The sequence below is a fragment of the Rana temporaria genome, chromosome 4 (genome assembly GCF_905171775.1).
Source record: "Rana temporaria chromosome 4, aRanTem1.1, whole genome shotgun sequence".
NCBI lineage: Eukaryota > Metazoa > Chordata > Amphibia > Anura > Ranidae > Rana > Rana temporaria.
Window position 1 is genome coordinate 452,462,169 of NC_053492.1, and position 14,938 is coordinate 452,477,106.

The 14,938-nt window shown below is 45.5% G+C and overlaps 1 protein-coding gene across 1 annotated transcript in view; it reads left to right on the forward strand.

Annotated features, from left to right (window-relative positions):
* Positions 1 to 451: 451 nt before the first annotated feature.
* MSH2 (mutS homolog 2) overlaps positions 452 to 14,938 on the forward strand; it is a 199,693-nt gene continuing 185,206 nt past the window's right edge. Inside the window, exons 1-3 of the mRNA XM_040351583.1 lie at positions 452 to 717; positions 6,752 to 6,900; positions 12,531 to 12,809. Coding sequence (XP_040207517.1) covers positions 510 to 717; positions 6,752 to 6,900; positions 12,531 to 12,809 — 636 coding nt within the window. The 5' untranslated portion in view covers positions 452 to 509. The remainder of the gene's footprint in view (positions 718 to 6,751; positions 6,901 to 12,530; positions 12,810 to 14,938) is intronic.

Below are 14,938 nucleotides of genomic sequence, written 5' to 3' on the forward strand. Positions count from 1 at the left end.
TCCCCATAGGGGAGAGTGGAGGAAAGACAGGGCGGTCTCTGCACAGTGTGCGGGGACCGCCCTGTCCGCCGACAGCTCAGCAGGGATTTACGGATGATCCCCGCTGAGCAGACGGACACACACGGGGCGGATCAATACGGATCCGCTCCGTGTGAAAGAGCCCGACGTAAGGTAGCCCCGTGGGGCAGACACTATTATTTATGAATTCCATGGATGGCGCATCTCATATAATTGAAAATCTGCCATTTTTAAACTTATTATAATAAGTATGCTTTCTTACATGCTGTCAACTATGTGACTTTAACACAAAAACTGTCCAATTTTTATTGACATTCTAAACCTTTCCCGGGGCACATCTTTAAAACTCAGTTGTGCCCTTACACAACATGGCGCCCTAGCATTCCCCAACTCGCACGCTGCCCTACTCCTGCGTGCTGACGCCGTCGCGCAGGCGCGGCGTGCTGTCATCCTGTGTTGTGGCTGCTGCACTGTTGGCGGGAGATTCCAGCATGGCCGTCCAACCGAAGGAGAAGCTGTCTATGGACAGCGGGGCGGAGAGCGGCTTCCTCAGCTTCTACTTCTCCATGCCGGAAAAGCCGGAGACCACCGTGCGGGTGTTCGACAGGAGCGACTACTACACGGTGCACGGCAGCGATGCCACCTTTGCCGCCAAGGAGGTCTTCAAGACCAACGGGGTCATCAAATACCTGGGATCAGGTGCGGGCCTCGTCCCTGTCTGTCTATAGGACCCTGGACCGCGTGTGGGACTACAATTCCCAGCATGCCCTGCACAGAACAAGCCAGGGGGGATGCTGGGACTTGTAGTTCCGCCATAGAGCTGCAGCCTGTGCTGGTGGGCTGTGTGTGTGTTTATATGGCTGAGATGAGGATTCCTTCATCTTACTCATCCATTCATTTTATTGGTGGGCTCTACTCATCTGGGAACATTGATATTGAAAGCGGGACCACCTTCACTTAACCACTTCAGCTCCGGACCATTTGGGTGGTCAAAGACCAGGCCACTTTTTGCGATTCGGCACTGCATCACTTTAACTGATAATTCTGCGGTCGTGCGACGCAGGTCCCAAACAAAATTGCCGTCCTTTTTTTTCCCACAAATAGAGCTTTCTTTTGATAGTATTTGATCACCTCTGCAGTTTTTATTTTTTGCGCTATAAACAAAAATATAGCGACAATTTAAAAAAAATGCAATATTTTTTTTTTACTTTTTGCTATAATAAATATCCCCAAAAAATATATAAATTTTTTTTTTTCCCTCAGTTTAGGCCGATACATATTCTTCATATTTTTTGGTAAAAAAAATCGCAATAAGCGTTTGGTTTGTGCAAAAGTTATAGCGTTTACAAAATAAGGGAAAGGTTTATGGAATGTATATATATATTTTTTTATTTTTACTAGTAATGGCGGCGATCAGTGATTTTTTTTTTTTTTCGTGACTGCGATATTATGGAGGACACATCGGACACTTTTCACACATTTTTGGGGCCATTGTCATTTTCACAGTGATCAGTGCTATAAAAATGCACTGATTACTGTGAAAATGACACTAGCAGTAAAGGGGGTAACCACTAGGTGGCGCTGTATTGGTTAAGTGTTCCCTGCATAGTGATTCTTACTGTAGGGGGGTGGGCTCTGTCACATGACACTGATCTGAGTACACAAAGCCGAGATCAGTGTCACGAGGCAGAGCAAGGAGATGCTTGTTTACACAAGCATCTCCCCGCTCTATACCTCCTTGAGACGATCGCGTCTAACTCACGCGTGACCCTGCTGCCTCGGTGAGTTGGACTGCAGGTCCAGAGGACGCGATCGTCTCACGGAGGTATAGAGCGGGGAGATGATTGTGTAAACAAGCATCTCCTTGCTCTGCCTAGTGAGAATGACACTGATCTCCGCTCTGTGTACTCGGATCAGTGTCATGTGACAGAGAGCCCATCCCCCCTACAGTTAGGAACACTTAACCCCTTCAGCGCCACCTAGTGGTTAACCCTTTCACTGCCAGTGTCATTTTCACAGAAAAAGGGGCATTTTTATGGCACTGATCGCACTGATAGCACTGATCGCTGTGAAAATAACAATGGTCCCAAAAAATGTCTAAGATGTGTCCGCCTTCCCCGTCGGAGGCGCGCTCGCGACCACACGGCAGGCATTTAAAGGGCCACATATAAGTACGTGATATTGCCTGTCTGTGCCATTCTGCCGACGTGTATATATATGGTGTGGGCGGTCCTTAAAGGGGTGGTTCCACCTAAAACTCATTTCTAGCAATATATTCGTAAGACCCGTTAAGCCAGCCTACCCGCAGTGTCTTTTTTTTTTTCCCCGTACATACCGAGATCTCGGGGGTCTCGTCCCTAGGCGGTGGGCGTTCCTATTTGATTGACGTTCCTCGGACGGGCGCATACGTGACGTCACGACTTTCCGAAAGAAGCCGAACGTCGCCGCGCAGGTGCCGTATAGAGCCGACTCTATACGGCGCCTGCGCGGCGACGTTCGGCTTCTTTCGGAAAGTCGTGACGTCACGTATGCGCCCGTCCGAGGAACGTCAATCAAATAGGAACGCCCACCGCCTAGGGACGAGACCCCCGAGATCTCGGTATGTACGGGGAAAAAAAAAAAGAAGCCAGCCTACCCGCAGTGTAACGGGTCTTACGAATATATTGCTAGAAATGAGTTTTAGGTGGAACCACCCCTTTAAAGCGGTGGTTCACCCTATAAAAAATTTCTAACACTACATCCAGCCCAGTTCTGCAAATAAAATTACACTGACCTTTTTTTTTTTTTTTTTTCGCCGTAGATAGCGTTTATCCTTAGAATTCACCGTGGCTTCCGGGTAGGCAATCACGCGGGAGTGGGCGTTCCTATTGACATGCCAATTGATTGACATGCTAAACGACGGCGCACACAGCGCGTCACGACTTCCCGAAAGAAGGTCGGGTCGGCTCTATTCAGCGCCGATGAGCAGGCGCTGAATAGAGCCGACCGAGCTTCTTTCGGGAAGTCGTGACGCGCTGTATGCGCCGTCGTTTAGCATGTCAATCAATTGGCATGTCAATAGGAACGCCCACTCCCGCGGGATTCCTTACCCGGAAACCACGGTGAATTCTAAGGATAAACGCTATCTACGGCGAAAAAAAAAAAGATCAGTGTAATTTTATTTGCAGAACTGGGCTGGATGTAGTGTTAGAAATTTTTTATAGGGGTGAACCACCGCTTTAAGCGGTTAATAGATACATGAGGAATCATTGCCCGGGCTCTAAAGCCCTGTGGCCCTTCGGGCCCCTGCACACCCTGTGTTTCCTTATTACACTGTTATACACTACATTACCAAAAGTATTGGGATGCCGGTCTTTACACGCACATGAATTTTAATGGCATCCCCGTCTTTAGTCCGTAGGGTTCAATATTGAGTTGGCCCTCCCTTTGCAGCTATAACAAGAACAGGTATTGATGCTTCCCTATGTAAAACCTTGCGGGATGGGTTGGAGTGGGGGTGGGTGGGGGCTCATGTTTTGCTCAGAGTGGGGCTTTAACCACTTCATTACTGTGAACTTAAACCCCCTTCGTGCCCAGACCAATTTTCAGCTTTCAGCGCCGACGCATTTTGAATGACAATTGCGCGGTCAAATGATATTTTTATCATTTTTTTCCCACAAATAGAGCTTTCTTTTGGTGGTATTTGATCATCTCTGCCAATTTTTTTTTTTGCGCTATAAACAAAAAAAATACTGAAAATGTTGAAAAAAACACAATTTTTTACTTAGTTATAATAATATCCCATTTTGTTTTTTTATATACTTTTTTTCTCGGTTTAGGCCGATGCGTATTCTTCTACATATTTTTGTTAAAAAAAAAAAAATCGCAATAAGCGTATATTGATTGGTTTGCGCAAAAGTTATAGCGCCTACAAAATAGGGGATAGATTTATGATTTTTTTATTTTTTACTAGTAATGGCGGCGATGTGCGATTTATTTATTTCTTTTTTTGTCAGGCCTGCGTTATTGCTGCGGGCATATCGGACACTTTTGACACAATTTTGGGACCATTCACATTTATACAGCAATCAGTGCTATAAAAATGCACTAATTACTGTATAAATGTGACTGGCAGTGAAGGGGTTAACACTAGGGGGGTGAGGAAGGGGTTAAATGTGTTCCCTGGGTGTGTTCTAACTGTGTGGGGGGAGGGGGGTGACTGGGGGAGGTGACCGATCTGTGTCCCTATGTACAAGAGACACAGATCGGTCTCCTCTCTCCCTGACAGGACGTGGAGCTCTGTGTTTACACACAGAGCTCCACGTCCCTGCTCTGTCACCGCCGATCGCGGGTACCTGGCGGACATCGCGGCCGCCAGCCACGCGCATTGGCATCTCAGCGATGCGCCGGGCACAGTGTTTCCCCGCTGCGCGCGGGAATGCACATAAAAGGACGTCCAGGGATGTCCACCCGGCAGTTGAGAGCCGCGCTGTGGACGTCTTTCGTCTATGGCGCGGCTCTCTAGTGGTTAATGTTCATTTAGTATTTGGAATGTAGAGTGGGGTTGGTCCATACAGTTTCCACTTTGCTTGGGTGTCGCTCTCTCATCATGGAAATGTAATGGGTTCAGCTTTGTGTTTATTGCTTTATTATGAAGCTGTTTATCTCCCAAGCCACTTATCCGCCGTGTGATCTTCCCTTTCATCCCACCTATAGGTGTATTTATAAGCTGTACACTGCAAGGTATAATGATAATATCTCCAAGCAATAGATGGAATAAGCACAGATTCTTTGCATGTTATGATGGAATGATTTGTATAATGTACAGCAATGCACGTCATCTATTTGTAAGGAGACTTGTATAAACAGTGCAGCGTAGGACCGCATTTCTCCCATCCTTAAAGCGAAGTTCCACCTATTTCTGTGTGTTTTTTTGTTTGTTTTTTTTTCCCAAAAAGTGTAGCTGTTGATTTGAAATAAACACACACCTGTCCCACGGTCCAGCGATGCGGCCGCCTGAAGCCTCTCTTCCCTCCTCTCTGCAGCGCCAGTGATCTGACGATATAGTTCCGGCTATCGAGATGTTTCCTGTAAGGACTGCGCAGGCGCAATCCTTGCCGACGGAAATCTCCGAACCTCGGCCGGCATCCAGGGCGACGTGGAATTTGAGGAAAGTGGCCAGTTGGCCTTACGTCCTCTCTTCGCTCGGACGGCTCGCTCCGCTCGCTCTCCTGGATTTTTTTTTTTAACATCCTCCAATCCACGGGATGTTAAAGCGGGAGTTCAACCATTTATTAAAAAAATTTTTTTTCCCCCTTAGATTCCTGCTCGTTTTGTCTAGGGGAATCGGCTATTTGTTTTAAAATATGAGCCGTACTTACCGTTTTCGAGATGCATCTTCTCCGTCGCTTCCGGGTATGGGTCTTCGGGAGCGGGCGTTCCTTCATGATTGACAGTCTTCCGAGAGGCTTCCGACGGTCGCATTCATCGCATCACTCGTAGCCGAAAGAAGCTCTATACTGCGCACCGACGTTCGGCTTCTTTCAGAAAATCGTGACGCGATGGATGTGACTGTCGGAAGCCTCTCGGAAGACTGTCAATCAAGAAGGAACGCCCATTCCCGCAGCCCATACCCGGAAGCGACGGAGAGGATGCATCTCGTAAACGGGTAAGTACTGCTCATATTTTAAAACAAATAGCCGATTCCCCTAGACAAAACGAGCAGGAATCTAAGGCTAAAAAGTGCTCTCTAAGGGTGAACCTCCGCTTTAAGGAATGAGCCTGGATGCCGGCCGAGGTTCGGTGATTTCTGTCGGCAAGGATTGCGCCTGCGCAGTCCTTACAGGAACCATCTCGATAGGGGAACCTTAACGACAAGTCACCGGCATTGCAAGTGTGGGCACCCGGCTGTGACAGCTTTTGCGGCTTCACAGCCGAGTGCGCACTGCTCATGCGCGATTTGTGCTGCATGTTCAGACCAGCCGGGCAATCTTCTGAGACCTGTGACGTGTCCCAGAAGATTGCGGAAGGGGGGCGGGAGAGGTGAACTTCCCCTCTGTGCTGCGACGCCATGAGCGGAAGTGGGAGCTGGGTACCTGTCAAATCTAGGTACCCAGCTAGTATCAAATCTCACCAGGTTTTGCACTCTCCAGTTTTCGTGAGGGTTAGTTCATACCACATGCAGTCCAGTGCCTTTTTTTTTTCCTGCATTAAAAAGGCATGGAAAATAGGTTATATGGTTTCCAATGGCATAGTTCTCACAGCAGTGCAGTCAGTTTCAGGGCGTTCCAGTTCATGAGAAAAAAAATAGAACATGCTGCATTTTTCCTGTACTGTATCATGGTACAGCGCACTGGAATGAACCGGAGCCCATCAAAAACACACCACACCCCAGTACAGATAAAAAAAAAAAAAAGCATCTGGAAACGCATCAAAAACACACCAGAACGTGTCAAAAACGCACATGCAGAAACTCATCCAGAACGTATATGGAATGCGTTTTAGGGGCGTAATCTATCCCTAGAGCGTTAGTTATGGATCTGGTGGCCTGCCTGTATCATGGTGGTGCATGATGGTGATCAGGGCCACCTGGTTGAGAGACACTGGTATAGATAATTTCTGTTTTCCCCATAAAAACCAATTGGAATCCACCTGTAATTTATCTGTTGCATCTTAGAAAACAAATAGAAGGAATGTTTCTTTTTTTACCTTATTTTTTTTAAAGTGAATTTGCTTTCCCCCCCCCCCCCCCCAGGGAACAAGAAATTGGAAAGTGTGGTACTCAGTAAAATGAACTTTGAGTCTGTTGTGAGAGATCTGCTTCTTGTTCGTCAGTATCGGGTGGAAGTTTACAAAAATAAGTCTTCAAGCAAAACCTCCAATGACTGGCACCTGGCATTTAAGGTAAAGGTTGTTTTTTTCCCTGGAGATATATGAAAGATATGTCAGCTCAAATAGGACAATCGGTGGTTTGAGAAGGGGATCCTATGCCCAGGGCTAAGGTGCCAATCTGTGCCCCCCCCCCCCTACATAGCAGTACACATTTTGCCACACTTTTATGTATATATTTGGTTTTGGCATGAAATGAAGGGTCAATTGAGGTGCACTGTCCTGCAGTTGGGCTAACAGACAAAGGAAAAAATGCCCCAGCATCAGCGTTTGTGTACAAAATGCCCAACACCCTGCATTGGTGGTGTCAGTGGAAGGAAAGAAGTGTCACTAGAAGGGGGAAAAAATGTTGTTGCATCCGTGTCTGTGAGTATTTCCGAGTCCCTCCGGCGCCCCTCTCGCTCACCTCCTTAATAAAGAAAAGGGAATTTGGGACTTTAAATGAAGCAGTTGACTGGTCGGGGTTAGGTTAAAAGTAAATAATTTTCTTTTTTTTTTATTGCATAGGTGCATTGTAGTAATGTATCACATGCAAATGCACATGAAATAACCAACGTTGAAACATTTACATAATGTAAGATTAATAGCACATAGCAATGAAATATAATATTCAAAAAGGTATAAAATAATCTACACATATGGACCGGGCAGCACATAACAACATGATCAGGGGTTGACAAATTTGCTTGGAATCTAGGAGCCAGCTAAAAAAGTTAGGAGCCAGAAAACGCACCCCGTCCCGACGAGCTTGCGCGCAGAAGCGAACACATATGTGAGCAGCGACCGCATATGTAAACGGTATTCAAACCACACATGTGAGGTATCGCCGCGATTGGTAGAGCGAGAGCAATAATTCTTGCCCTAGACCTCCTCTGTAACTCAAAACATGCAACCTGTAGAATTTTTTAAACGTCGCCTATGGAGATTTTAAAGGGTAAAAGTTTGACGCCATTCCACGAGCGGACGTAATTTTGAAGCGTGACATGTTGGGTATCAATTTACTCGGCGTAACATTATCTTTCATATTATTAAAAAAAATGGGGATAACTTTACTGTTTTATTTTTTAATTAAAAAAAGTGTAATTTTTTCCCCTAAAAAGTGCGCTTGCAAGGCCGCTGCGCAAATACGGCGTTACAGAAAGTATTGCAACGATCGCCATTTTATTCTCTAGGGTGTTAGGATAAAAAATATATATAATGTTTGGGGGTTCTAATTGGAGGGAAGAAGATGGCAGTGAAAATAGTGAAAAATTACATTAGAATTGCTGTTTAACTTGTAATGCTTAACTTGAAATACCAACGGCCATCACCAGATGGCGCCAGCTTACACATCTGGTGGTAATAACTTGTAATACCAACGGCTCACCACCAGATGGTGCCCCCCCCCCCTTCCAAGCCAAGTCCCTATTTCTAGTCGCCATGGCGACCTGGCGCCCGGGATTTGTCGAGCCCTGAACATGATGATAAATAAGTATAAAATTGTATAAGTCATAGAAATGGTATATCTGAATAGAATCCTATTGAGGCATATAGCTACATCCTTGGTTCCTGATGCGTTTCGTGTGAAAACACTTCCTGGGGGGCGGGGGGGTGCTGCTATAGGGTATAAAATATAACAAACTATGATGTGTGTTGGGGCTGGACCTGAAAGGCTGTCCGTACTGGGAGCTGAGGTGGTTTATAGTTCAGTGCAGGACAAGCCACACAAGCATCATCCCCAGAACACAGGTTGCCATCTCCCGCTCACCTCTGGCCACATGCGGTATTGCATGCCATAGAAGTCAATGTGGAACAAATTATTTTCGTTTCCATTGACTTCTATGGGAAAACTCGCTTTGAAATGCGAGTGCTTTGGATTACAAGCATTTTCCTGGAATTATGCCTGTAATCCAAGGTTCCACTGTACTTGGGTTTAGTCTGAGCATGCCCCTTCCCTCCTTATTTTGCTCTCTTTCCCTCTGTAGGCTGCCATTGGAGGGAAGAGAGAACAGAATCCTCCCTCCAGGAGCTATTAGGACCTCTGCTCTGGCTGACGGGAGTGGCACTGCCATCGGGCAGCTGGGGAACAGCACACTTTTGTATAGACTAGAGTTCCTTGAGCAATAGGATAAGTTCCCATTGATCTTTTTAGCTATCTGTAAGGAGGTAATTCTTCCCACTGACCTCACTAATATATCATGAGTAGATTTAGTACCTTTTTAGCCAGGGTTCCCTGACACCAGAACGGTTATTTCTAGGCTTTTTGTGTTGAAATGGTTGAGAGGTTGGTATAGAAAGATGTCATTGTGTTTTCTGTACAAAGTGGGGTTTATTTACTAAAGCTGGAGCGTGCAAAATCTCTCACTTCTGTATAGAAACAAATCGGCTTCCATGTTTTATTGCCAAAGCTTAAAGAAAGAAGCTGAGGTTAGAAGCTAATTCGTTTTTCTGCAGAAGTGAGACTAATTTTGCACTCTCCAGCTTTAGTAAATAAACCCCATTGTGTATATTAAAATGTTTGTTTCAGGGCTCTCCAGGAAACCTTTAAAGTGGAGGTTCACCCAAAAAGTTAATTTTTAACATTAGATTGAGGCTCGTTTTGTTTAGGGGAATCAGGTGTTTTTTTTTTTTTAAATTTAATTTGAAGCAGTACTTACCGTTTTAGAGAGAGATCTTCTCGGCCATTTTCGGGTATGGGCTGCGGGACTGGGCGTTCCTATTTGATTGACAGGCTTCCGACGGTCGCATACATCGCGATTTTCCGAAAGTAGCCGAACGTCGGTGCGCAGGCTGCTGTATAGACCCGCACCGACATTCGGCTACTCGTGACGCGATGTATGCGACCGTCGGAAGCCGGTCGGAAGACTGTCAATCAAATAGGAACGCCCAGTCCCGAAGACCATACCCGGAAGCGGTGGAGAAGATCGCTCTCTAAAACGGTAAGTACAGCTTCGATTTAAAAAAAAACACCCGATTCCCCTTGACAAAATGAGCCTCAATCTAATGTTAAATTTTTCGGGTGAACTCCCGCTTTAAACAATTCAAAAAGGGTACTAGATAAAATATATATATATATATATATATATATATATATATATATATATATATATATATATACTGCTGTGCAAAGGTGCTACAACCTCAAAGGGGTTGTAAAGGTAAATTATTATTTTTTTTTATTTTTTTTTTCCCCTTTACCTTGATGCAGTCCTCCTTCACTTACCTCATCCTTCCATTTTGCTTTTAAATGCCCTTTCTTCTGAGAAATCCTCACTTCCTGTTCTTCTGTCTGTAACTCCACACAGTAATGTGAGGCTTTCTCCCTGGTCTGGAGTGTCATGCTCGCCCCATCCCTTGGACTACAGGAGAGTCAGGACGCTCTCTACATAGCAGATAAAGGAGCCGTGTGTTGGTGGGCGTCCTGACTCTACTGTAGTCCAAGGGAGGGGCGAGCACGACATTCCACACCAGGGAGAAAGCCTCGCATTACTGTGTGTAGTTACAGACAGTAGAACAGGAAGTGAGGATTTCTCAGAAGAAATAAGGACATTTAAAAGCAAAATGGAAGGATGAGGTAAGTGAAGGAGGACTGCACTGAGGTAAAGGAAGATATTTAGGGAAAAACATTTGTACCTTTACAACCCCTTTTAATATTGATAGAGAAAATATATGAAACAGCTCTGGCAGCACATATTATACAATTCCTGGTAATTGGCAGCATATATTCTATACAATTCATGGTGTTGGTGCCATGTATACCAATATGTTGGTGCAGACCTCGACAAAATCTGGGTGCCAGGTCACAATTGCGACAAGAAATTGTGACCTGGCACCTGGGGAAGTTTAGGGCTGCAGAAGGCCGCAAAGCCGCGGCTTCAATTACCGGATGCCGTGGGCCGGCCGGTAATTGAGGCCGCGGCCTTCACAGAAGGAAGCTGAGGCCTGCAGAAGGAATCTAGGAGTGGCCATCTTGTAGTGGCCATTGGCATTACAGGTTACATTACATTACAAGTAGCAAAAAACGGCAGTTCTAATGTGTTTTTTCACTGCCATCTCCTTCCCTCTAACTAGAACACCCAAACATTATATATATTTTTTTATTCTAACACCCTAGAGAATAAAATGGCAGTCGTTGCAATACCTTCTGTCACACCGTATTTGCGCAGCGGTCTTACAAGCGCACTTTTTTTTGGGAAAAAATATTATTTTTTTAATTAAAAAAATAAGACAACAGTAAAGTTAGCCCAACTTGATTTTATATTGTGAAAGATAATGTTACGCCAAGTAAATTGATACCCAACATGTCACGCTTCAAAATTGCGTCCGCTCGTGGAATGGCGACAAACTTTTACCCTTTAAAATCTCCATAGGTGACGTTTACATTTTTTTACAGGTTGCATGTTTTAAGTTAGAGGAGGTCTAGAGCTAGAATTATTGCTCTCGCTCTACCAATCGCGGCGATACCTCACATGTGTGGTTTGAATACCGTTTACATATGCAGGCCCTACTCACGTATGCGTTCGCTTCTGTGCGCGAGCTTGGTGAGACGGGGTGCGTTTTTTGGCTCCTAACTTTTTTTAGCTGGCTCCTAGATTCCAAGCAAATTTGTCAAACCCTGTGTTGGTGCCATACAAAATGCAAAAAAAATGTGTATATATTTTATATATACACACAACTGGTTATATAGTAATGGAAATAGTGCAATGTTACTCCAAACTTGCCACACTTCCCCTTCGGTGACCCCACTCACCAGATACGATGGACCCTCAGCCATGCAGTCTGGGGTCAAAACGGCTGTGATCTAATTGTACCATTGAGTTGGGTAATAATGACAACCATTATCAGCGCTTAGACACAGCGGCAACGCTGTAATTGGCGCTATATAAGTGTAAACATTATTATTAATGATCTGGGGATATATAGAATGGTTGCTCAAGTCTCTTCCAAGAGGGTTGTTTAAAGAGAGGGTACACCACACTCCATAGATGGGGAGTCAAAGACAGAGCTCATAGTGAAATCCCGCTAGGATAAAATATAAAGGCCAATCTAGGCGCCACTTACAAGATATCTGGCAAAAACGGGCATCGATGAAAACATTTAGGCCTCATTCACACTACGGGCCGTTTGGGTCCGTCTGTCACGAACCTGGACGGCCGCTCCATGCATTCCTATGGAGCGTCGGATGTCAGCGGAGACATGTGCGCTGACATCCGACCCGATTCGATCCGCTAAAAACAGACGTATGGGGGCCACGTCCCCATCCGTCCATGCGGATCGGATCGGGTAAGAGCTGATGAAAACGGACATGCTGTCCGTTTTCATCAGATCGCTCCATAGGACACAGCGGTGCCCGACAAGCCCCTCCCCGCTCAGTGAGCAGAGAGGAGCTTGTCATCCGTCGGCTCAGCGGAGAATTGCGGACTGATCTCCCGCTGAGCCGACGGGAGCAGGCGGACTCCGTAGCGACAGAGTCCGCCAAGTGTGAATGAGGCCTTAGAGTCTGCCGCTGTATGGCGTGCGTTTCACGGTGGTGGAAATTGTATCTTTGGAAATGTGAACCGGAAGTGCGTTGACGCGTTTCACCCCTCCAGGGCGCCATCAAAGAACCTTTGCGCACTCCAGCTTTAGTAAATAAACCCCAGTGTGTATTTTAATTTTTGTTCCAGGCCTCTCCAGGAAACCTGACTCAGTTTGAAGAGATCTTGTTCGGCAATAATGACATGTCTTCTGCGGTTGGAGTTGTTGGTGTCCGTCTGGTCAGCTCTGAAGGTCAGAGATTGGTCGGCGTGGGTTATGTGGATTCCACTCTGAGGCGGCTGGGAGTATGTGAATTCCCGGATAACGATCAGTTCTCCAATCTGGAAGCCTTGCTGGTTCAGATCGGGCCTAAAGAGTGTGTGATGCCTGGAGGAGACAGTGCCGGAGACATGGCGAAATTGAGACAGGTAAATGTATATCGGAGCAACCAGACCCGGGCAATGGGAATACTTTGTGGATGTGTAATGGTTTGTGTGGCCTTGTACTTGCCAAGGGTAAGCTATCAGTTTGGAGTTGGATTACTGCGAAAGGTAAGCCATACACTGCTTAGTTTTTCTCTTGTTCAACCTGCGGGATGAAAGAGAGAAGATCAATTGATTTCCCCATCCACGCTAAATGGCACAAATGGAGGAATGCCCACGGCTGGCTATTGCATTGATGCACCTGTGGCTGCCTGAATACAGTGGCACTGGTGAGCGATGACTGCATCTGATGGGCCGAGAGTTGTTATCCTTTGCTCACCCATTGGGTTGCTGATCTGAAACCAGCATGTGTTCTACTGTCAAACACCAAGGAGGTTTATCATTGTCCAGCGACTTCCCGATTATACTTTTGAACGTTTCAACTCGTTTTGGAAGAAGCTGGTAAGGATTAGAACCCCTTTCAAGTTTTTATTGCTGTCTGTACCTGCTGGGGAGGTTTTTCCACTATCAGTGGAACAGAAAGTGAGGGTCAATCCACGATTTTACGTTTGTCCTTAACCACTTAAGGACCGGACCAATATGCTGCTAAATGACCCAAGGGGTTTTTACAATTCGGCACTGTGTCGCTTTAACAGACAATTGCGTGGTCGTACGACGTGGCTCCCAAACAAAATTGGCGTCCTTTTTTCCCCACAAATAGAGCTTTCTTTTGGTGGTATTTGATCACCTCTGCGGTTTTTATTTTTTGCGCTATAAACAAAAATAGAGCGTAAATTTTGAAAAAAATGCAATATTTTTTACTTTTTGCTATAATAAATATCCCCCAAAAACATATCTAAAAATGTTTTTTCCTCAGTTTAGGCCGATACGTATTCTTCTACCTATTTTTGGTAAAAAAAAACGCAATATGCGTTTATCGATTGGTTTGCGCAAAATTTATAGCGTTTACAAAATAGGGGATAGTTTTTTTTTTTTTTTTACTACTAATGGTGGCGATCAGCGATTTTTTTCGTGACTGCGACATTATGGCGGACACTTAGGACAATTTTGACACATTTTTGGGACCATTGTCATTTTCACAGCAAAAAATGCATTTAAATTGCATTGTTTATTGTGAAAATGACAGTTGCAGATTGGGAGTTAACCACAGGGGGCGCTGTAGGAGGTAGGGTTCACCTAGTGTGTGTTTACAACTGTAGGGGGGTGTGGCTGTAGGACTGACGTCATCAACCGAGTCTCCCTATAAAAGGGATCACTCGATCGATGCGCCGCCACAGTGAAGCACGGGGAAGCCGTGTTTACATACGACTCTCCCCGTTCTTCAGCTCCGGGGGCGATCGCGACGGAACGGCTAGAAACGAATAGCCGCGCCCTCGTCCCGGATCGCTCCCTGCGGGAATCTGACCGACGCATGTAGCGGGGGGGACGTTCGGACCCACGTCTAGGCAGGGACGTACAGGTACACCAATGTGCCTGTAGGTGCCATTCTGCCGACGTATATATCTACATGCGGCGGTCGGGAAGTGGTTAAAAAAAAAAAAGGTGGCCCAAGTGGAAGATTTACCCTCGCCTCCTGTTCTGGTAACAATTACTCTCACTTAACCATAGATGGTTCGAATCTTGGCAGGTTCTGCAGGGACCGGCTGAAATTCTAACCATCTATGAACAGGCTGATTGTACCCAAGTCAATCCATCAATCGACTTTGGTACAACAAGCATGTCGGCTTTCTAGCAAGTGATTATTGCCAGCGGCTACAGCTGCTAGCAGTAATCGCTGTTCTTCTGCGTTGCAGGGCCAGTGTAGACAGGTGCTTGTTACTTTATAGCAACTTCTCTCCACATACGAGTATTTAGGAAAGTCACTTAAAGCAAGTCGAATGTATTTACATTTGGTTTTGGTCTGATGCATCTCAAATGAAGGCTGGCCATACATTATACAATTTTCATGTACAACTTTCCTATAGACTTACCAAAACCATATAATATGAGGTCAAACCTAAATGCTTTAAGCGTGTATGCAATCAGCCAGGCTCTTGCACTACATAGTCGACGGTAAATCTAAAGGAAACCAAATAAAATATTGTATAATGTATGGCCAGCTTAAAGGGGTTGTA